The 24,635-nt window shown below is 33.4% G+C and overlaps 1 protein-coding gene across 2 annotated transcripts; it reads left to right on the top strand.

Moving 5' to 3' along the window:
- The first annotated feature begins 3,304 nt into the window (after positions 1-3,304).
- Positions 3,305-24,548, top strand: LOC125198286 (loganic acid O-methyltransferase-like). 2 transcript variants are annotated; one of them, XM_048096665.1, is made up of 3 exons: positions 3,305-3,394; positions 23,469-24,098; positions 24,171-24,548. In XM_048096665.1, the coding sequence occupies exons 1-3, from the start codon at positions 3,323-3,325 to the stop codon at positions 24,492-24,494; spliced, it is 1,026 nt and encodes a 341-aa protein (XP_047952622.1). In that variant the 5' UTR covers positions 3,305-3,322; the 3' UTR covers positions 24,495-24,548. The 2 variants fall into 2 exon arrangements, with proteins under 2 accessions (XP_047952622.1, XP_047952621.1); XM_048096664.1 differs by lacking the exon at positions 3,305-3,394 and adding an exon at positions 23,278-23,385 and having other exon boundaries at positions 24,171-24,543.
- The last annotated feature ends 87 nt before the right edge of the window (positions 24,549-24,635 follow it).

The raw sequence follows: 24,635 nt of genomic DNA, 5'->3' as shown, positions 1-24,635 counted from the left end.
TTTATTTTACTCGTGATATATTATTCTACTTTCCGGGGGAAATATTTGAATTTAATTATAGGCTAATTAAATAATACCTTTTAAAACCCCTTTTTATTCTCAACGGTTCCAACCCACCTTTCCCCCACTAAATCTTCCAAATCTTATTTTTTTAATTATTGGATATTATTTTGGCACTCTATAAATACATGAGAGATCCTAAACCCAAAAATTTACAAAACCCCCGGGGCCCCCCCTCCCCCATAATTTCGAAAAACTCTCTCCCCCTCTCTCCCAAAAATTTTTTCTACTTTTTTTTTCTAGGGAAATTTTTCATCAATTGAGAAGAATCCAAGTTTAAATTAAAAATTTTATTGAAGAATCAAGGCTATAATTTGTTTCTACCGTTGTTCTTTTGGAAAAAAGGGACTTTAATTTTGATCTCCTTTTTCTTCTACCCATTAATGGTATTCTTGAGTCCACATGCATTTAGATTGAGTGAAGGGGGAAATTTAAAATTTATGGTTTTGGGGTACATGTTTGGAAAAAGGGGTACCCTGACCGGGTTGTTTGGGGTGTTACCGGTCGGGGGGGCAATTTTGGGGTTCGTGTGCGTGTGTTGTGTGTGTAGAGCACTCATCGTGACACGATTTAATGGTAATTTGGAGTTGTTATTTGAATAAAAATGATTGGGGTAATCATACCTTGATTTTGGATGATGAATTTAAAAAATTATCGATGGGAAAAAAAAGGGGGAAAAAATGGGAACATGCATGATTTGAAATCAATGATTGAAACCCTTTATGATACGCCCAATTTAAAGGTGATACTTGGGACTCTCGGGGTGATAAAAAGAGGAAAGAAATATTTTTTAGCTAAAAACCAAAAGAGGGGGGCTTTCTTTTTTAAAAAAAGGACATTGTCCCAAACGATATTGATAGTGAGATATGTTTTCATGCCTTGATTTGTTTTGCGTGCCTATCCTCGTGGCTATGCCACTATTGATTTAATCGAATTCGGATCCTTGTAGAGCCGCAAACTCTACTTGGGTTAGTGTACACCAATGTTAGACCGAGTGTCGTGCGGGTTGGCCGGTCTAGTGACTGGATTGCGCCGCATTCCTTGTCATGTAGAATGAGGATATGGTAAACGTCGATGTGAAAAATGGTTGACGGACCGTGATATTTGATAAAGAATATTTTGGTGCCTCGGGTCTTTCTAAAGTTAAAACCCCGATGGACACTTGAAAATGGCATGATAATTACTACTGTTGATAAACTTGTTTTGGATGAGTCCCCGAGTATGATTATAGTACTCGTGCATTGTTTTCCCTATGTGTAGGTTGAGCGGTGGCGGCGGCGGCGGTGTTGAGTAGGAAATAATACATGATCTGTTGGAACTTAAGTGTCGTTGTGTCTCCATACATAGCTTCACTTCTCTCTTGATCGCTTCGCTACATTATGAAACTTGTGATCTTTTGGTTGGGTTAACTCTTTTATTTACGTGGGAATATTGTTAGATACAACAGTGAATTACTTTTGGAACATTTGCTATTTTGGAGCATATTTGGTGATAGCCTTTGTTGGATTTCATTGCTAAGGCATTATTTCTTCTTCTACTTATTTGTTCATTAAATGTTTTGGTTAAACCCCTTCTTAAATGGAACCTAGCCTATGATCCTTGATGCATTTAAGTCCGCTTAATTAACGCCGTGATTTATTATCCCCTAGATGGGCGGGTCGTTAGGTTTTGGAGCTGCTATTATCGTATTGCAAAATAATATAAAATTGTATAATTTCCATAAAAACAATTATAAAATTTTAATTAGTTAAAAAGTTGGACATAATTAGTTGATTCTATTATAATGAGATCTAATTTTTTAAAACTATAATCTACTCATTATGTCAATTTTTTTAACTAATTAAATTTTGCAATTATTTTTGTGGAAATTATATGAAAATTTTTATTGAGATAATAGCTATATAAAATATGAAACTTGGTCAAATTTTAGTTAATTATTCCCCTTGTCCCGACTAAAATGACACATTTTTTAGTGGGCACGGGTTTAATGGTCAATACCTAGGCGAATGTTTCAGAACCAATAAGTGCTTGGAGTTTCCAAGCACCCATCTATGCTCGAATTGCGAGGACTTGTGTGTGCTCAAACTATCGAGCACCAATGGGTGCTTGGTGTTATTAAATATTTCCGAGAAACTGGGTGCTCGGAAATTTTTAAATCGACCGTTATGTTCTAAACACATCGTTGCTTGACATTTCATAATTTTTTTACATTATTCATTATATTATTATTTATTACCTCACATGTCCCACTTTAGAAGTCTCATTTGAGTTGCATGGTTTAAGAAATGTAAAATAAAGTTGGTGAAAAAAGATAATGGAAGTGTGTCCTACTTTTATATATTAGTAGTTTTATAATAAAATGTGAGTGGAAAATTTAGTATAATATGAGGCGTATTTTTATTTATGGAATATTTCAACGAGGCCGATAAAGTGGGATGGAAGGAGTATTATTTACTTTATTCTAAATTGCTATATTAATACAAGAATAAAGTAAATAATTTTAAATAATTAGAATAACTAAAACTATTTTACAATTCATTTGAATCCCCGGAAATGCCTAAATGACATTACAATGCTTAAAATTTGTTCCCTCAACAACAATGAGGTGTATGTTTTGCGGCCTATTGCATCCTATAGAACTATTTTATACTCCTTCGTCCCGCTTGATCTCATTGAAGCACTCATTTTGTAAAAATGATAATAAATAGTTAAAGTGCAGAAATAATAAAGTAAAAAGAGAATAATGTAGAGAAGAGTCTTATCTATATTATTCTCTTTTTTTCTTTATTATTTCTCCATTTTAACTATTTATTATTATTTTTACAAAATGAAAGCATAAAATCAATTGGGATCAGTAATATTACTATTGTTGCTTGGAAGCAAAACTATAGGAGTGAAATGAAATTATTACTTTTCAAATGGGTTTAGGGATATATAATGCATGTGTTTACTTATTTATGACTAATTAGTTTAAATTAGTTTGCAGAGTAGTGTGGAATCATATATAGTAGAATTGTCAACTTGTATAATTAAATTATGTTAATCAAGATGCGCCAAAAATTATTAATACAAAGATAATAATGTAATTAAATATATATCATGTGTAAGGTAAGATTAGTTTTAAAACGGAATTAGTCGACAACAACTACTTTGAATACTACTAGTTGTACTTAATTAATCACTATTTTTAATTGTATAAAAAGAAGAAGAAGATATCTGAATCGTACACGTTGAGCTTCTGAAATCAATAGCAAAATTGATAATGGCTGAATCAATATCTCCGATGAATGGCGGCAGCGGCACATATAGTTACGCTAGAAACTCCACTTGGCAGGTTCACTTAAATTCCATTTTCTAGGTGTTTTATAAGTATGATTCAATTAATTAATTTGTTTGTAAACTATATACAGAGAAACGGGGCGCTTATTGTGGAAGATGCAGTAAAAGAGGCAGTGGCGGAGAGCCTTGATCTAGCAAAGCTGTTGTGTGAGTCCAACACATTCGTCGTCGCAGACCTCGGATGTTCGGTGGGGCCCAACACATTCTACGCCATGGAAACCATCATCGGTGCCGTGCAGCAACTTAAGTGTGACCGAAGCCTCGAGTTCCAAGTTGCGTTCAACGATCGAGTAGGCAAACGATTTCAACACTCTATTTGCCTCTCTTCCTGAGCATGGGAGGAACAGGAACTACTTTGCGGCGGCCGTGGCGGGCTCCTTCTACGGCAGGCTCTTCCCTTCCTCTTCCGTCCACATCGCCTATTCCTCGGCCTCGCTCAACTGGCTGTCCAAGGTGCCCGAGGGTTGACCGCGGAGGCTCTCCTGCGTGGAACGCTGCAAAGATCCATTACAGCGGCTGTCCGACGCGGTGGCCAGGGCTTACGAGGATCAGTTCGAGGAAGACATGGAGGTGTTTTTCAGATGCAGAGCGAGGAGATCGCGGCCGAGGGCTGAGGCTGTTTAACATGGCCGTCGTGCCTAGCAAAGACGTGCAGCATCGTATAGCTTCATTGTTTACTTTTATCGAGTCCATCCTCATCGACATGGTCAAAGAGGTATATATCGTTTTTGCTTTGTACTACTCCTTTTATCCCGAACAAGTTTTTTTTTAAAAGGGTTAAAAATGTCAGTATAATATGAATCTACTTTTACATAGTCTGTAATCTACTAAAAAAGTGAATGTGGACTTTTAATGTAGTATCAAATAGTCCATTAATTAAGTGTTTGAACATGGTGTGTGCAGGGAGTATTAGCGCAAGAGCGAGTGGATTCGTTCAACATTCCTATTGTATTTCCTTGGTGGAGCACGTAAGGAGATTACTTGAGAAAAATAAATGTTTTGAAATTGTGAAAATGGAAAAGGTGGAAATTGCAGGAAAGAGGGATAGTAAGACTTCAGTAATGCACATTAGAGCAGGATTGGAAGGAACTTTGAGTAATCACTTTGGAAGTGAGATTGTGGAACAAGTTTTGAGAGGGCCATCCAACAACAACACAACCTCCAAGTCAAACATATTGACATAAGCTCCACCGGTATCTTTGTTGTGCTCAGGCGCAACTAAATAAACGCACGCTTTAATCCATATTTGATGACATCCTTTGTATTATTGTAAATTATATAACTTTTTTCTCTCTTTAACAAAGGTAGAATCATATCAATAAATGTTTGCAAGCTCAAAAATTGTACAACTATATACACAGGATTATTCAAATATAAATGTTCCAGCTAACTCATTAACTATTTTTATTTTTATGTACTATCATAGCTGAGATTCATATGGTATGAAGCGAGCCAGTCGATGATAGGATTTTATCTCTTTATCTCTTCTCTTCCTACCCATATGATGGAAGTTCGATGTGTCATTCCGCCCACACGTGAGGGGCATGTTAAAACTCTTAAATCTTGTCCCAAATCGACTTGGTGATGATCGACTCTCTATAAGTATGGATAACCCTTCCCCTTATAAGGGCTTTAAGGGTGAGTGACCGTTTATCTTTTTGTTGTCAATGAAACTAAAAATGATTGCTGCTTTTTTGCAATAGTAATAATTTGTTTGCAAAAATAATCATTCATACATTTTAGGCGTCATTTGGTAGCTATGTCATGTTTCGACTTAGACATTGATACAATTCAGTGATAGTTATTATAGTTTTGATTAATTAATTAATCTTGATTGTGTGTTTGATAGCTTAAGATAATTATGAATTATCCTATTTAAATGTTTGGTACAACAAATTACAAATAAAGATAAAATTATAATTGTCAAAATTATCCTTATTAATTTAAATTAATGACTAAACTATCCTTGAAGAATAATTGTTCTCTCCTTTATAAATTTCGATCACTCATTCTATTTATATTTATGTTATATGTTTCAAACTAATTTTTATTTTTAACATATTTGAAGTCCACCATTTATCATTGAAAAATACAAATAATTTATTATATCTAGCAATATATCATTATGTACAAATAATGAATTAAGGTGTCGTTAGATCAATAATTAACTAAATTAATTTAACGTGTGTGTTTGTGTGTTGATGCGTCCAAAACAAAAATTATAACTAGTGTTTGTGTGTTGGATTGAACAAATAATTTCTTATATCATGGTTGTAAACTAAAACACTCCATAAAAAAGTCGTGTATATAACAATCGTTATGAAAATTAACCTTGGTTCACCTGAAATTAATTAAAAAACGAAATGGGGGTAAAGAAAGAACCGAAAGTTGAAGGGGAGTCAAGTTGGACAGAAAGTGAGAATCAATTCAACGAGAGATATATGAGAAATATGGAGGCAATATGTGGCGGACCCAGAATTCAAAACGGAGAGGGTAAAATATATACTAGTAGGTTGGTTTGGGGTGAAAATAATAAATTTTTCCAATTTTTGGGGCAAATAGAGAGGGGGGCATGGTAATTTTATGTTCGGATAAAGAAATTAGTCGCACGGAGGGCGGACCGCCCTCTTGCCCCTCCTAGATCTCCCAGTGGGCATATTTATGTTTTGTTTATGTTTAAAAAAATTGATGGGTAAAAATATATTTTGATAAAATTAACTAGATATATGAGTAGTTACAAATATGGTTGAAACATGTTTTTCAAGGGAACTTTTGGCCGGTATGTTTCAAACAAACATAGACTACTATCCGTCTATCTTCATATTCTTTTTTTTATGGTTAAATAAACAAAAATTTTAAAAGGGCCGTCACACCGAGGCTAACCCTAAGACCTTTGGCTGGATATTATTAACATATCTACCGCTTTGCCAACCCCAACATATCTTACCCTCGTCCATTTAGGATCCCGGTTGGAATATTCTAAATAGTATTAGGCCCCACATTCCACTAACATTTTTCTACTCACATTTTATTATAATACTAATACTAAAAAAAAAGTAGGATCCACATTCCACTATATTTTTTCCCTTTCCTTTACATTTCTTAAAATTTGTCTGACTAAATGGAATTTTAAAGTGGGACGGAGGGAGTAATATTCTTATATTACGAGACAAAAAATTTAAATGGTAGCATATAAACCGGAGTAGTCTTCAATCTTCATATCTTATCCACTCAAATATGGAGTGGTTTCCTTTTGGTAAGCAAAACTATAGGGTGTGAAATGAAATTATAACTTTTGAAATAGGTTGAGGGATAATGCATGTGTTTATTATGCATGATAAGAGTACTGATAAATTAACAAAATTGTATATACAATTTGGGTATTTTAGTCCTTTTCTATCATTGGAAAAATTAAGGAATTTACCTATTTTAGTTATACCTCGATTTTTCATTATAGCCCCTCGTATTGATTAAAGAATGAAAAATAATATTTGCAAATAAAATTCAAAAATAGAAGGCTTATACTTTTTAATAAAAATTTTATTTTCAGACATTTAAAAAAAAATTACATCATCTTTTTTCTAATTTTAACAAAAAGTAAGTTAAAAAAAAAAATAAAAAAGACATGAAAATACTGATATTTAAATTAAATTTATTAAATCAAATTTGAATTTTAAAAATAATATAATTATATTATATTATAACGTTATTTATAGATTAGTTTTTGCTAGAACATTTATATATTTCCACTATCCTTCAACTACTTAACGTTTTTATCAATAAAACAATTTAGTATAAACTTATTCTTTCATAAATTTATTCAAATTATCTTTTTATTCTAAAAATTAATTATTTTATACTGTCATTTTTAATTTGGATCTGTAATGTACATTGTATTTTATTTTATTTCTTTCAACTACTTTACCTTTTGAGATTTGGAATATAATTTGAAGCCTGTGATTTCAAATTTTTTTGTATATAAAAGCACATGGGAAATATGCAATGAAAGATCAATACATAGTCATTTAATACTATTAATCGATATTACATGAACGAAGATATAATTATCTAATGTATGTTTTGAATATATTAATTAATAATACACTTGAAGAATGTGTCACAAGCCTAGGTGAACATCGAGTGCGATGACCTTCCACCATCGAATTATCTCTCATGTATCATTTGATGCACTATAAAATATAACAAAATACTCTAGTCCCATTAAAATTACGTTTGCTTTTGCACACTTGTTTTGGAAAAGTTATAATAAATAACTAAAGTGAAAATAAAATTAAGTAAGAGAGAGAATAATGTAGAAGAGAGTCCCCTTTATATTATTCTTATTTTTACTTAATATTTTTTCTAATTTAACTATTTATTATTATTTTTTCAAAACAGTGTGAAAAGAACGTTTTCATTTCTAATGGGAGAAAGAGTATTAATTATAAAATAGTTTTATAATGAGTCTAAAATTTATAGGGTTTATTATACAATTTAAATATATTAGTTTATCTGGTTGTCATACAATTAAACGATATATGTCACATGTTGGTGTTACATGTCGTTATCATCATACCATTCCTATTAGTAGTAGTATTATTTAACGCACTATGAAAATAATTATAAAATTAATATTAAAATAATACAACAGTTGAAATATTAAAAATATTGTGATTTATCATATAATATCAAATTTTCATGATCTTAGCAAGTGCTATGCATTAAGTTCAACAATTTCTCATCATGAAATTTCAGGACCCATATTATATTATTAATAATATTTATAGAAATGTCATACATTCACGTAATATCATTCAGTGATATAGTTTCTTAATTATGTAAAATTATCATTTTGAATCTTATCAATGTATTTTACTCTATACAAAATAAAGAAATATTACCCCCTCCTTCTCTAAAAATATGAACTTTGAAATTACAGAATTTTAATGCAAAATTGGTAAAATAATAAATAGATAGAAAGAAAAGTGTGTTGTGGAAAGTGGGTTCCATCTCATTAGAGAGAAAGAAATTTCCTAAAGTAAAATTTTCTATTTTAAAGGGACGGACAAAAAATGACAAAGTTTCTATTTTTAGGAGACGGATGGAACATATACTAGCAAAATAAAATTCATAAAAGATAAAAATTGTTTATTACAAATAAATACTAATATTAGAGAAATTTAAATGAAATATTTTTATATATTGTAAACGAATAATTTTTCCCTTTTGAATTATCAATCAATAAGTACAATAATACTTGCGAAACTAAAAATTAGAAATTAACAATAAAATACCGATGGGTTAAAAAATATATAACGTAATACGAGAGAATTTTCAAATAAAAGTGTATTTTCCCAATTTTTACTATGTAAAAAAAGAATAATTTATTTATCTTCATTATGATAGTTTAAATAAAATGAATAAAAAATTTGTTCCATAAAAATACTATGAATAATTATTCTATTTAAATTTTTATTATTAATCTTGTTTCTCTTTCTTACTTTACTCTCTCTTATTTTATTCTCTCTACTTTATTCACTTTTTACTTTATTCTCTCTATCTTTTTTTTCTTTCTTACCTTTTTTATCTATTAATTTAACACACTCAACATTCATTTCTTAAACTTCGTGCCGAAAAGTTCGCTCAACTATAAGGGAACGGAGGGGAGTACTATTTTGTTTCTTAAACTACATATATACAGAAAAATGGGGCAGCTGCTATGGAGAATGCATAGAAAGAGGCAGTGATGGAGAGCCTTGATCTACAAAACGTGTTGTGTGATTCCAACACATTCGTGTAGCCGATCTCGGATGTTCGGTGGGGTCCAACACATTCTACGCCATGGACACCATCATCGAAGCAGTTCAACGCAAGTGTAACAAAAGTAGCCTCGAATTCCAAGTTGCGTTCAACAATCGAATTGGCAACGATTACAACACTCTCTTCGCCTCTCTTCCTGAGCATGGGAAGAACATGAACTGTTAGGATTAATTGCTTAGATGCAATTAAGTGAGAGTGAAATGGCTGTCTCAGAGCCGTCCAATGATGTAGCTAATGAAGATTAAATCCTAGCCTTAGGATTTATTGTTTTACTTTTTCAGTTAGTTTCAGCTTAAGAAGAGAATTAGGGTTATTCTCAAATGTAATTGCAATTTCTCCAATATGATTCAATACACGATTTCCTCTCATAGAAACTCTCTAGCCATTCTCATTTTCTTCTTCTTGCCGTTCTTAGTCATCTCTGATCAATAATCCAACAAGTGGCGCCGTCTGTGGAAAGAGGAGAATCGTTGAAAGAAGTCGGAGATCTGTTCGAGAATGGCATTGCTTTTGGAGTCAAACAAATTCAATGGGAAGAACAACTACTGCCTACGGAAGATGAAGATTAAAGCAATTTTGATCGAGAAGGGATGCGCAGCAGTCTTGGAGAAGCCCGATCCCGAGAGTACAAGGAAGGCACCTGTTTTGGATGAGAAGGCACAGCAAGCTGGCTGAGATGCAGCTCAAGGCCTATGGTGCGGTGATCTTGAGCCTTGGTGATAAGGTTTTGAGAGAAATTCAGGAGCGAGAAGACCGCGGCTGAGATTCTTTAGATGAGATATATTGTAGTAAGTCTCTGGCTAATCGATTATACATGAAAAGAAGGGTATATTCCTATGGTTTTTCTGGTGATAAATCAATTCTTGAGCAGCTGAAGGATTGTAATAAGGCTGTAGATGATTTGGTGGCTTGTGATACCAAGGTCAACGATGAGGATAAGGCTATTTTGGCCCTCAATGCGCTCCTCCTATGACCAGTTGAAAGATGCGATTTTGTATGGTCGTGATAAGGAGATTACATTCTCTAAGGTTCATTCAACTCATGGCAAAAGAGTTACAGATAAATGCTATATTTTGCGTTATGTGTGGCTGAACACATCTATTATTTAGAGCCAAGTTCCGATGCAGCAGCTATGCAATGTGAAGAGAAAGATTAGTGGCTAAAGGCAATGATAGAAGAGGTTGATGCACTTATCAAAAATGGTACTTGGATATTGGTTGATAAAGTGGAGGGCAGGAAGATCATTAGCAGTAAATGGTTGTTCAAAAGGATAACTGAATCTGCAGATGGTGAGCAAATCGGATTCAAGGCTCGTTTGGTTGCTAGAGGTTTCACTCAAGAATATGGAGTGGACTTCAACGAGCTACTATTATACGCTTGATGACATGCTAGTGGCTGGAACTTGTAAGAAGGAGATACAAGAGGTGAAAGAGGAATCCTCTGAATCTGAGGATGATAGCAGTTCTGATGAGGATGTCACCCCTGCTGCAGCTCCCAAGAAGATAGAGGAGTCTAGTGATGAATCCGAATCAGAAGAAAGCTCTGATGAGGAAGAAGCACCCAAGGCTGCTTCATTGAAAAGACCTACTGCAGATGCTAAAAAGGCCAAGGAGGAGAGTTCTGATGATAGCGAGAAGAGTTCTGAAGAGTCATCTGAGGAAGAAGATGAAAAACCTGCCAAAACTCCCAAGAAAACAAGTGGAGACACTCAAAAGATGGATGTTGACAATACTCCCAAGACGCCTTCCACACCCAATGTGCAATCTGGAGGTTCAAAAACTCTATTTGTTGGAAACTTAACTTTCTCTGTTGAGCAAGCTGATGTTGAGAACTTCTTCAAATCTGCTGGGGAAGTTGTAGATGTCCGTTTTGCAATGGGTCCAGATAATTCATTCAGGGCTTTGGTCACATTGAGTTTGCTACCGCAGAAGCAGCCGCAAAGGCTTTGAAAATGTTTGGTGCTGCTGTCGAGTACATTGCACTAACATCAGCTGTGAATGAATGTTTTTGGCTCAAGGGAATGGCTGTTGATTTTGGGGTGGAGCAACAGGCAATAGCTATAGGCTGTGACCACAATGGGGCTTTGAGTTTGGCAAAGCACCAAATGTTTCATGAGCATAGCAAGTACATTGATGTGCGGCTACACTTTGATAGAGAGGAAGTTGAGAAAGAAAGAGTCAAGCTTTTCAAGGTGAACACTGCAGATATGCTGACAAGCCATTAGCTAAGGAGAAGTTTGAAGACTATCTTAAGCTGATTAGTGTGTGCAATTAGTGATCATTCCATCTAAGCAATGAAGGTGGAGATTTATTAGGATTAATAGCTTAGATGCAATTAAGTGATTTACTTTTTCAGTTAGTTTCAGCTTAAGAAGGGAATTAGGGCTTTTCTCCAAATGTAATTGCAATTTCCCCAATTTGATTCAATACACGATTTTCTCTCAGAGAAACTCTCTAGCCATGCTCATTTTCTTCTTCTCGCCGTTCTTAGTCATCTCCGATCAATAATCCAACATTTCCCTTCCACTTCGTCCCATCGCCTACTCCTCGTCCGCGCTCAACTGGCTGTCCAAGGTACCCGAGGCCTCTAACACCGCTAAAATCCATTACAATGGGGCCCCTGATGCGGTGGTGAGAGCTTATGAAGCGCAGTTCGAGGAAGACATGGAGCTGTTTTTCAGATGCAGAGCTCGGAGATTGCGGCCGGAGGGCTGATGCTGTTAACCATGGCCGCTGTGCCTAGCAGAGACGTGCAACATCCTGTAGCCTTGATGTATACTTTTATCGAGTCCATCCTCATCGACATGGTCAAAGAGGTATATATCGTTTTACTTCAAGCAAAATGTAAACGAAAGTGGGTTGAAAATGTTTATCAATGTTGATGTGTGCAGGGAGTATTAGCGCAAGAGCGAGTGGATTCGTTCAACCTTCCTATTGTATTTCCTAGCATAGAGGAAATAAGGAGATTGGCTGAGAAAAATAAATGTTTTGAAATTGTGAAAATGGAAAAGGTGGAAAATGCAATGAAGGGGAGGACACTAAGATTGTAGTAATGCACCTTAGAGCAGGATTGGAAGGGACTCTGAGCAATCACTTTGGAAGTGAGATTGTGGAACAAGTTTTTGAGGGCCATCCAACAACACCACAAGCTCCAATCCACTCAAATTGACACAAGCTCCGCCTGTATCTTTGTTGTACTCAGCCGCAATTAAATATATGCACGCTTTAATCCATATGTGCACGTTTTGAGATGTAGAAGAAATGGAACCGAAGCCATGATGGCCGGGAATAATTCTCTTATGTAATGCACTATATTTACTAAATAATGAATGAATGTTACATTCGTGGTGATCTAATTATTTCCTTTCAATGAAGTACTACACGACTTAGTTCAATATTAACTGCATTCTGTCAGTGTGGAGTAATTCTCGTGGGGTAATTCTCTTACATAATGAACTATATTCAGTTATTAAGATGAAATAATTCAAATGAATAATCCATTTGTAGTTAATAGTGTTGATGGATTTTTATTTATTCGCTACAATAAAACTACGTAATGAACTAAATGAATATTAGTGATGAACTCGTTATCTCCTTTTAATGAAGCAATACAATTGATTCTCATTGTTTTGCATTTCACAACAACCATTCTCTGTGCTTTGCGATTCTCTAAGTATGCTTCTGCTGCTAATTGGAGAAGTCACATTGTGCGTGCAACATAAAATTTTGAGTCAAATGGGGACATTTGAATCATATGTTAGTGAATATATTTGGACTTCAAGTCATGCTCTCATAATGATACATTCATGTTATTAGGACCTCCAAGTCAAATCATGTTGACATATTAAAAATCATGGAAACATCAAACTTGATTTGTGTGTATGCAGTGAATTTGAGTATATGTGTGCATGTAGTGTGTGTCACAACATCACGGAGCCTACAAGCCTGAAGATGTTATGATCTTCGTATTCGACATATGATATGAGAGACATATGGGGAAGCACCGATTCTTGTTTTGGACTAAGGTTCTTGGATATCTTTTTTTTTTTGGATTAGGGCCTAACAATATCAAGTTGTTAAAGGTTTCGTAACTGTCTAATTTATTGAGTTTGGGTTAAATTAAATTAAGGTTGGGCCTTGGCGAGGTTTTAAGTTGTTAAGGTTATTAATTCGGGCCGGGCAGCTCGGCCTTGGCCCATGGGCCGATCCAAGCCCGGCCCATCAGTGAAACAAAGCGGGTGCGGTTGGGCTCATTGGTTGAAATGGGCTCCAATTAAGCTATTTTGCAAACCCAAGCCCCCATAGGACTAGGACCATCTAAAGCCTGCCAGTGCCAATCGAGGCCTACATTATATAATTCATTTTAAAAATATAATTATATAATTAACCACTAATAATTGTATATTTATATATTTATGTAAGTCATTTTATCCATGAGACATGTTAAACTTTTACATCATTACAATTTGTTGGATGTCACCGAATGGAATCAAACAAAATAGTTTAATATTTACATAAGTTTCCAAGTAAATTGTATATGCAACAATCTATCTTGACTACATCCAATTTTTTTCTTATATTTTTATATCCAAAATGTAAAAAGATGATTTTGTAGTTTATCTTTAAAATATTATGTTTCAAATCTCAATATTTGATTAATAATTCTAGAATTCTTTAAATTTATTAATTATTTCATATAATTTTAGTTTTAAAAATACAACATCAACTTATATGTCGTCATCTACTATTAAAAATAACAATATTGGTTCTGCCTTTAGTGAGCATGCAAAATTATATTAATACAAAGTCGATAAATAAACTTTAGCATAAGTTAGATTTAGTGTAAATGAGATATAATACAAGTTATATACTCCTCGTCCACTAAAAATAGAACAAATTTGTCATTTTTAGTTGACCACGAAAAAATAGAGCGCATTTAAAAAGAAAGTTTTCAATAACTTCTCTCTTACTTTTCTCTTCTCTTACTAATAATATGGACCCACATTCCACTAACACTACTTCTCTCTTACTTTTTTATCTTCTCTCTTAATAATAATATGGACTCCACTAACACTAGTTCTTTCTTACATTTTTTCATTTTCTCTTACTTTACCAATTTCACATTAAAACTTGTGTCATTCAAATGTGTCCTATTTTCGGGACGGGGTAGTATTTTTTGACATATAATATTGTTAGCTTCTCTTTAATATACATAAATAAAAAATTTTAAACAAAACCCCTGCTCGGTCCAGGCTCACTTGCCAAGTGAGCACAGGCCGGCCCTGCTCACTTCATACCCCAACCCTTCAACGTATATATTTATAATAAACAAATACAAATTTAAGAAAAGAATTTATATATTAACCATTCTACCATCCAAATACTATAATTACAAAATCCATCATTTATTAGACTTACTTACAAGTATTCTAAATCCGCACATATAAATAAACAAATTTCAAATCCATATGCATATGCCTCTCTTTCAATTTATTATTTTGTGACAAATCAAGTCTGTATTGCCGGGATTCCATTGTATATGACCCGAAGGTTCATTGCCATTGTATATATGGCCCATAGGTCCATTGTCATTGTATATATGACTCGTAGGTCCCATTGCCTTTATGCATATATATGACCCCAAGGTCCATTGTCATTGTATATATTGACCGTGAGTCCATTGCCATTGTATATATGATCTCGTAGGTCCCATTGCCATTGTACACATATATATGAGCCGGAAGTCCATTGCCATGTATATATGACCGTAGGTCCATTGCCATTGTATATATGACCTCGTAGGTCCCATTGTCGTTTTTACATACATATATATATATGACCGAAAGTCATTGCCATTGTATATATGACCCAGAGGTCCTTTGCATTGATATCGGACTCGGAGCAAAATTATCACATATCCTCTTTAGTCCAAATGATTCAAATAATTTTAATGTCATATAAAAATATATAAATTGCACCACTGAGATATCTATTATACCAATCATATATCCATATCCTACTCTACAAAATAACTTCAAATAACACATAATTATATTAAATTCACTATCATATAATCCATATATTCACTTTAATCTAACGTATAGCAATTAAGTGTAAAATATGTAAAACTAAAAAATGTAATTTATACTCACTTAATTATGATTATGAGATATACTCTAAATAAATCAAGATTCCGTCTCGAGTTTATAGCTAATAATTTGTGTGGGCGTATACATGTATATCAACGAGAACTTTTTTCTTTTTCTCCCTTTTTTTCTTTCCTCTCTAATAAATCTCTTTTTTCCACCCTTTCTCTCCATATGTTTTCTAATTTCTCATTTTTTTTAAAGATAAATCCCCCCCAAACCGACTTAATATTATTATTGGTATTTTTATTTTTTCCCTTTTTCCCCCAAAAATTATTTTTTAACTTTACATAAAATTAAAAATGAAAACCTTTTTACATTGTCCCTAATCTTATCTATTTATATTTTAAATAATATTTTAAATATATATATATATATATATATATCGAGAAAGTGATCAATTTTTCATCATTTAATTGCTAACTACAACTAATTTAAGATCATTAAATTTTTTTTAAAAAGCAGGAAAATTTCTAAATTTCCCATGAAATTTTTTATTTTAAAAAAAATAAAAAAGAAAAAAAAAAAATTAAATTAGATTTTTGGATGAAAATGTCAATATAGTTTTTAAAAATTAAAACCCTTGCTTTGAGAATGCCCAACACAATGCTTTAAGAATTCAACCAATGCTTTAAGAATTTTAACTCATTGCTTATATTGACATTCTAAATGTATTATATTAAATATTTTATATAGTAGGTTGACTTTTAAAAATTTTTGCAAAAAAAATTAAAAAATTTTGAAATTTTTTTAAAATTTTAAAATTTCAAAACATATGCATTAGGATTGTTGGAATCCTTATGAAATTATTTTTTAATTTGATATATTTTATATAAATTTTAAAAAGTTTTGGGATTTTTTTTTAAAATTTAAATTATAACTAAATATGTAGTTAATTGATTTTTTTTGGGAAAAAAATAATATGGATTTAAAAATTGACGTTTTTAGTTGATGTATTATTTAAGGAATTAATAATCTAACCCCTTAATTTGAATATCCAATAGCTTTATTTATTTGTAGTTAGAAATTAAGTTATGAATTAACAATATAACACTTCCACATACATTATATTATAATTTTTTAAAAAAAACGCCCACTAAATTACTTAACAAATTTAGAGTTTCCATTATAATTTTACATCCGGTTTAGAACCCAAATTTTTTTAGAGCCCTAGAATTTATTGTTGATGACGTGGAATCGAGAATGCATTTATTTTGAGATGATATGGTCGAGTTGATTTGGGGTTTGCGTTGAAAGTTTGAAAAGTCAAACTTATTGTTTTTTATGATGTGGCATGTGATTTATAAAATTTTTGAGATTTATGTTTTTAATTAATTGTGTAAGGGTAGTGAGAATATTAGAGAAAATTTTCATAAATACTTTCCCCCTAATTTTTGGGAAATTTTTCCGACCCCGGCCTTTTGGAAAAAGGAATTTTTTTTCCCGGATTTAATTTAATTCTTGGGATTTTACCCCAATTAAATCCAAGCCCCAAAAATATTTCCTTTTGAAGAAAAAAAAATCGGCCCCTTTGTTTCTTGGTGATTTTCCGAAAATCACCTATTTTGAAAAAAAAGAAATTATTTTTTTTTTAGTTAATCCCTTACTTGATTTCCTTTCATCCCGGGGGAATTTAATTTTTCTCCCAAATCTTTCCATACTTCAAGAGATCTTCCCCCTTCCTTATTTTAGTTAATATTCAAAAATCCATGCCTTATTTAAATAGGCATGGGGGTTTCCCCCCGCCCCCAAGTTGGGAGAATCCATATTTTTTTTTTTGCCCCGTGATATTTTATTCTACTCCTTTAAAATATATTCAAGAAAAAATCGGCTAAATAAATACCCTAATTTTAGAAACCTATGGGATTTGCCCTAGGATCTATTTTTTTTTAAACCCTTTCCCTACTTCACAATATTTATTTATTTAATCGTGGAGAATAAGATCTTACCAAATATTCATTCAATTACCTAAAAATCTTCTTTAGCAAAAATAAATAAAGAAGACCCCCTAGACCCCAAAATTTTTTGGGCCCCCCCCCCTTCCCCCTCTCTCAAAATTTTTTTTCTTCCCCTTTTAAAAATTTTTTCTCCTTTGAGAAAAATTTAAAAGTTTGAAAACCAAATTCGAAGAACGGGGTCTACCTTGTTTCACCATTGTTTTTCTCTAAAAAAGGGATTTTGTTTATGAGTTCCCCCTTATTCTTCTTCTTCTTCTTCTTTTCTTTCTTTAACCGATTAATTGGTCTTTCTTGAACCCCATTTCATCCCAGTTGAGTGAAAGTGGGATAAAAAGGGGTGTGGGAATGTGTTCGTGTGTATGAGTGTGGCGTGTGTGCGTGTGTGTGGCGTGTGTGTGTCGTGTGGGTGTGTGTGGCGTGTTGTGTAGGTGTGTTTGATGGTTAAATATTCTTTGGGATAAACAGTCTTGATTAATTAGTAATGATGAGATAAATCAATGGAAAAGGGAAAAAGGGGTATTGAGACATGCATGATAAAGTGGGATTGAACTTAATTTGTGATATGTGCCATGTGATTAAAGGTGAAACTTTGGTTGGGCGGATGGAAGCGAAACTCTTAAAACTAAGCGGTCGAGGTGGGCTTTTAAAAACTCTATTATTTTTTGAAAAAGTTGTTTGGTGTTATAAGGGTGGTTTTTTTTGTTATGCCATGCCCCTTTTTTGTTTTTTAAAGTGATACTTGATATGCTTATACGAATTGGGGGCGAGTATGGGCCGCAAGCCCTACCGGGTTGTGCACGATGGGATCGGGAAACCGTCCTTGTGGTCGGCCCGGGCTCGTGGGCGAAAGGAAAATGTGGCCACCCCCGTCGACCATGGAAAATTGTGATTTGATGAGAAAATGGGGGGTTATTTTGGGGGCCGGTCCATGAAAATATATTTTGTGATACTCGTGAAAATTTCCCTTTTTTAAGCCAAAATCAGTTCCTTGGTAAAAGGGGGGCATAACTTATAAAATGTTTTGGGAGCCCCCGAGTATTTCAAAATACTCGGGCCCCCCTGTTTTTCTTATGTGGGGGTTTAACGGAAAGACCCGGGGGCGGGTGTTGGCGAGGATAATTAATTAATATGGATATGTTGAACTTCAAGCGTAGTTATGTCTTCATACATAGCTATTCTTTCTCTTGGGCGTTTTCCGCTGAATCTTGATACTCATAAAAATTTCTTTTGGGTTTAAATTTCTTTTAATTTTCTTTTTGGTTTTTTTCTTGGAATTTTTGTCGTACTCTTAAGACATTTTTTATCTCATTTTTGACACCTTTTCTTCTTTCAAATTCCCCCCGGGTTTAAAAAATTCTTTAAATACTCTGATATTTCTTTCAAATCTTTTGGCCAACACTCTTTAAATGAAACCCTAGCCTATATTTACTTCTTTGGAGTCCGTTTGGGTAGCAGCCGCCGCATTTATTGTACCCTAGGAGGGCAGGCTGTTACATATAATATTTAGGAACAAATATATGTACAAAAATATTTCATAAAATAATATATATTTTAGCCAAGGATGTTACATACTCCACTCACATTTTATTATAAAACTAATATAAAAAAGTGGGTTTCATATTCCAGTAACTTTTCCAGCCCACTATATTGTACATTCCTTAAAACTCGTGTCTACAACAAATGTGACTCCTATTGTGGGACGAATAGAGTATTTATTACTCCCTACGTCCCATTAGAAATGAAAGTTTTGCTTTTGGCACGGAATTTTATGTATTACGCGACCAATGAAATTAAATTGTACTTCCTCCGTGCTTAAGTGAAACATTTCTATTTTGACATAAGAATTTAGGCGGTGTTGTTTAGTGAATTAAATTATTACATTGTCTCTGTCCCATAAAATAGGGACTTCGGGGAAGGTACGAACTTTAATGTGAAATCTATCATCTATCTATCATAATCTAAATTGCCAGTTGGGTGAAATAACTTGTATACCCTTTTCTACGGGAAAAGTTATCTATTGGTTGAGATTAACTGATTACTTCCTCCGTCCGCTATTAGGAGTCCCATTTATGGGCGGCACGAGTTTTAAGAAATGTTAAGAAAAGTGAGTGGAAAAAAGTTAGTGGTATATGAGTCTCATTTGTATATATTAGTTTTAAATGAAATATGAGTGGAATGAGTTAGTGGAAGGTGAGATCCCATTACCATTTATGGTAAAAGTGAACCGGGATTCCTATTTACGGACGGACTAAACTGAAAAAACGGGACTCCTATTTGCGGACATAGGGAGTATCAATTATTAACATATATTTGAAAAATAAAATAAAAATCATAAGAAAAAATAAGAAACAAAAACTATTGGCGGATGAAAAAGCAAAAGCTATTGGTTAAATGCATTGCTGCCCGCAACACTTCTCAAAGAAATTTTGCAATATGCATCATTTAAGACTTCATGTGAACTAATGTGAATTAATATCTCTGATTGCAGGCTGATCTCACGTAGGTAATTTTCCGGAATCCGGCGACCACTCCGGTGAAACATGTAGTGATTCTGAGACTGCATCTATGACTTCATTTGAACTAATTTTCTGATTGCAGGCTTATCTCATAAGGTCATTTCTTAGCTGCTCGGAGTCCGGCGACTACTCTGATGCCCTTTCCAGATGTAGAATCTTTCGATCTGTCCATTTGTGAAAGTTTGAATACCAAAAGACCAAAACATAAGTTTTAAATTAGAAAGTGAAAAAAATGGGCGCTATTCTTATTTAGGGTTATTAAAAATATAGTTTACATAGTGTATACTTTGGGCTTTTAGAGTTTGAAAAATTCTTACTAATATATGTATACCGTTTAAATTTTAATTTGGAACTTTAATGTATTATAGACTTTTAAAGTTTTATAATTTAAAGTTTAAATAATAATAGTATATAATTTTATACTACTCCTATTTGATATCATTTTAATTAATATAATATAGACTTCTTGATTATGATTGTTTCTCTTGGAATAGTATTTCTTATGATACAAATACAATAATGCTCCATTTTTAATGGAGTATAATTTTATTTTGTATGCAATAATATTTAGTTACTATGAGTTAAGAAATTAAATAATGGTTGTTATATAATTTTATTTTGTATTCAAGAATATTTAGTTACTATGAGTTAAAAAATTAAATAATGGTTGTTCCAAATGGACACGTTTGAATGTTGGATTGAGTCTTTTAATATGAACTATATATTATGGGTTACAAAAGGAATAAATAAAAATAATAATAAAGAAAGAAAGAAGATGATGGATTACTAACAAAACACATAGTAATTTAAATTTTTTTTTATGCGTTAATACTTTATGAAATATTAAAACAGAAGTATCTATATGTAAATTAAGAATAATGCTAACATGTGCGGATGCAAAAATCATCACTGGACTATTTTAATAAAAAAAATTATTTAAACTATATACATGTATAATTTAGCTCATGGATAAGGGCTTTTGTATAAAAATTTAGATAAAATTGATATAAATTAAAAAACATTACAACGAAAAAATATTAAAAAATTATGTTTATTAAGGGCTTAAGCCCCTAGTCATTTGCATGTGTGTCCGCCCTGATTACAAAAAGTGATTATTTTATTAATATAATTTTTAAAAAATACTTTTTAATCATCCTCCTTTCATTTAAAATAACAAAAAAAAAGAGACTTCAAATCCATTATTCAAGATAGTATAATTGAGTTGACTTTGATTTATTCTACTATTAGATATGTTTATTTAGTCTTTGGCAATGTATCATGAGTTGTGTAAAGTCATCAAAACCTATAGTATTTTATATCAATTTGTAATATGTTCTTTACTTTTCCTTTTTTTTTTATTACCCTTTCGCGGTCATATTTAGTTTTCAATTCTTTCTCATCCTTATTCATTTCCGATTCTTTTGTCTCATAGTTATAATTAATTTGATTTTGTTTTTTTCTATCATTCTTTTTTATGCTTCTCAAAATATTGTACATGTATTTATGTATATTAATGAAGTTTGATAAATAAAATATCTAAAGTTTATTATTATTGCTCACGATACTCAATTTTGCAATATGGGAAAAAATATTTAAAAAGTTTTATAATTTATCTTAAACTTATTAAAAACATCTAAATATCATCCAAGTTATTCTGTATTTTCAATCTAAATTAAAAACAATCACTAGTATATGCATTCCACGTACTCACACATATTTTCTTTATTTGTATATCTTATTCTAATTAATTCATACTATTTGATAATTAGTCACACATGTTCTCTTTGTCATTATTAATTTTACTGTTTTTACTCCACTTAGATCATAAATTAAAATTGTATAAAATTGTTTGTCGAATTTGAAATATTACATTCATTAGGGAGTAATAAATTCTTCATTTAGAATGTGACAAGCTAAATACATTTCTGTGTTTGTAAATCTTCACGTTGCTTTGAATTCTTATTTTCTATTTATTCATTATATTTTGTATTTATTATTTGAAACCCTTATGTCCCGTGCATAGCACTTGTGTTAATACTAGTTGGTAAAGTACGAGAGATGTAGAAAGAAAAAATGCTTGGAGTATTATTCGTGGAGAATTGCACCCACTCGTAAGAGAGAAAAGAATTACCAAAAATATTTGGAATAGATAGGGAAGCTAAAGCCTCTAGCCCTACTACAGCCGATAGCCCAAGTACTACCCTGCGCCTTAGGACTTTCAGGCGGTTAGGGCATACAAGATCAACTAATCCGCCTCAGCCACTTAGAAACAGCTTACTTTGCCGAGCCAGCATCAACTTCTCTATTGACGTTTGCGCCCGTGCCATCAACCGAGAAGGCGGACGAGCCTATTTCACAACCAGCCCAGCATCTGATTTGTGGACGGACCAAGATGGAAAAAGAAGGCTATTTTTATGGGACGGAGGGGTAGGAAGGTTAGAGAGTATATAAAATAAAGAGAGATTAAAGTAAGAAAGAGAAAGAGAGAATAAAACAACAGAGGTATATTAAATTAAGAAAAAGATATAGAGATAAAGTAAAAGAGATAAGAGGATAAAGTTTGGGACGTACAAAATGAGGAATACGTCTCTCTTAGATTGGGACGTAAGGAATAGAAGCATATAAACCGGAGTACTTACAATCTTCATATCTTATCCACTCAAATATACTGTAGTTTCCTTTCGGTAAGCAAAACTATAGGGAGTGAAATGAAATTATAACTTTTGAAAGTTGAGGTATTTATTATATTATGACTAGTAAGTTTTAGTAGTAAATTAGTTAGGAGAGTAGTAATAGCAGAGTAGGTGAGGAATCAAATAAAGTTTAACTGTCAACATGTATATATATTACGTTAATTAAGTTGGCCAAAAATTGTTAATAAGAAGATGATGTTAAAATTGTTAATAAGAAGATGATGTTATTGAATACTACTATGTAAGGTATTACTCCCTCCGTCTCAGATAATTCGTCCCAGTATTCCATTTTAGTTCGTCCCACATAATTTGTTCCACTTCACTTTTACCATTTTTGGCAGTGGACCTCATATTCTACTAACTCATTCCTACTCACATTTTATTATAAAACTAATACTTTAAAAGTAGGACCCACATCCCACCAACTTTTTCAACTCACTTTCCATTAGATTTCTTAAAACCCGTGCCCGGTCAAAGTGGGACGAATTATCCGGGACGGAGGGAGTAAAAAGGAATTAGTCAACAACAACTAGTTTGAATACTACTGCATGTAGAAGAGTTAGTAATCCCTCTCTTCCACAGTGGTGCAGTCATTTTGTTGGGTAAGGTATTAAAAAGGATTAGTCAATAACAACTAGTTTGAAGACTACTACATGTGGAGAGTATTAGTATATTTTAATGACGATTTGAGCTAATTAATGACTAGTTTAATTGTATAAATAGACAATGAAGATATGTGAATCGTGCAAGTTGAGCTTCTGAAATCAATAGCATAACTGATAATGGCTGAATCAATATCTCCGATGAATGGCGGCAGCGGCACATATAGTTACGCTAGAAACTCCACTTGGCAGGTTCACTTAAATTCCAATTTCTTGATGTTTTATACTCCCTATGATTCAATTAATTACTAATTTGTTTCTTAAACTACATACAGAGAAAAGGGGCGCTTATTGTGGAAGATGCAATAAAAGAGGCAGTGATGGAGAGCCTTGATCTACCAAAGGTGTTGTGTGATTCCAACAACACCTTCGTCGTTGCCGACCTCGGATGCTCGGTGGGGCCCAACACATTCTACGCCATGGACACCATCATCGAAGCCGTTCAACGCAAGTGTAACAACAACAGTAGCCTCGAATTCCAAGTTGCGTTCAACGATCGAATTGGAAATGATTTCAACACTCTCTTCGCCTCTCTTCCTGAGCATGGGAGGAACAGGAACTACTTTGCGGCGGCCGTGCCTGGCTCCTTCTACGGCAGGCTCTTCCCTTCCTCTTCCATCCACATCGCCTATTCCTCGGCCTCGCTCAACTGGCTATCCAAGGTGCCCGAGTGCTCTAACGCTGCTAAAATCCACTACAGTGGCGCCCCCGATGCGGTGGCAAGAGCTTATGAAGCGCAGTTCGAGGAAGACATGGAGGCGTTTTTCAGATGCAGAGCTCGGGAGATTGCGGTGGGAGGGCTGATGCTGTTTAACATGGCCGCTGTGCCTAGCAGAGACGTGCAACATCATCTAGCTTCGATGCTTACTTTTATCGAGTCCATCTTCATCGACATGGTCAAAGAGGTGTCGTATACTCGTATTCGTACGTACTATCAGTTTTAACATCACTTTATCATTATATGAATTTGTGTGCAGGGAGTAATAGCGCAAGAGCGAGTGGATTCGTTCAACTTTCCTATTGTATTTCCTTGCGTGGAGGAAGTAAGGAGATTGATTGAGAAAAATAAATGTTTTGAAATTGTGAAAATGGAAAAGATGGAAAGGCCATTACTGGAGGGGGGAACTAAGATAGCAGTAATGCACCTTAGAGCAGGATTGGAAGGGACTCTGAGCAATCACTTTGGAAATGAGATTGTGGAACAAGTTTTTGAGAGGACCATGCAACAACACCATAAGCTCCAATCCACTCAAATTCACACAAGCTCCACTGGTATCTTTGTTGTGCTCAGGCGCAATTAAATATTTGCACGCTTTAATCCATATTTACACGTTTTGAGATGTAGACGAATGGAACCGAAGCCATGATGGTAGGGAATAATTCTCTTTTGTAATGCACTATATATTCTAAATAATGAATGATTGTTAGTGATGATCTTATTA

Source organism: Salvia hispanica, unplaced genomic scaffold, assembly GCF_023119035.1.
Source record: "Salvia hispanica cultivar TCC Black 2014 unplaced genomic scaffold, UniMelb_Shisp_WGS_1.0 HiC_scaffold_1347, whole genome shotgun sequence".
NCBI classification, from domain to species: domain Eukaryota; kingdom Viridiplantae; phylum Streptophyta; class Magnoliopsida; order Lamiales; family Lamiaceae; genus Salvia; species Salvia hispanica.
This window is presented reverse-complemented; position numbering and strand designations above follow the sequence as displayed.

Coding starts and splice junctions, on each gene's coding strand:
- LOC125198286 (XM_048096665.1), top strand. CDS start 3,323: ATGGCTGAATCAATATCTCCGATGAATGGCGGCAGCGGCACATATAGT. Junction 3,395..23,468: donor CTAGAAACTCCACTTGGCAG/GTTCACTTAAAT, acceptor AACTACATACAG/AGAAAAGGGGCGCTTATTGT. Junction 24,099..24,170: donor TCATCGACATGGTCAAAGAG/GTGTCGTATACT, acceptor ATTTGTGTGCAG/GGAGTAATAGCGCAAGAGCG.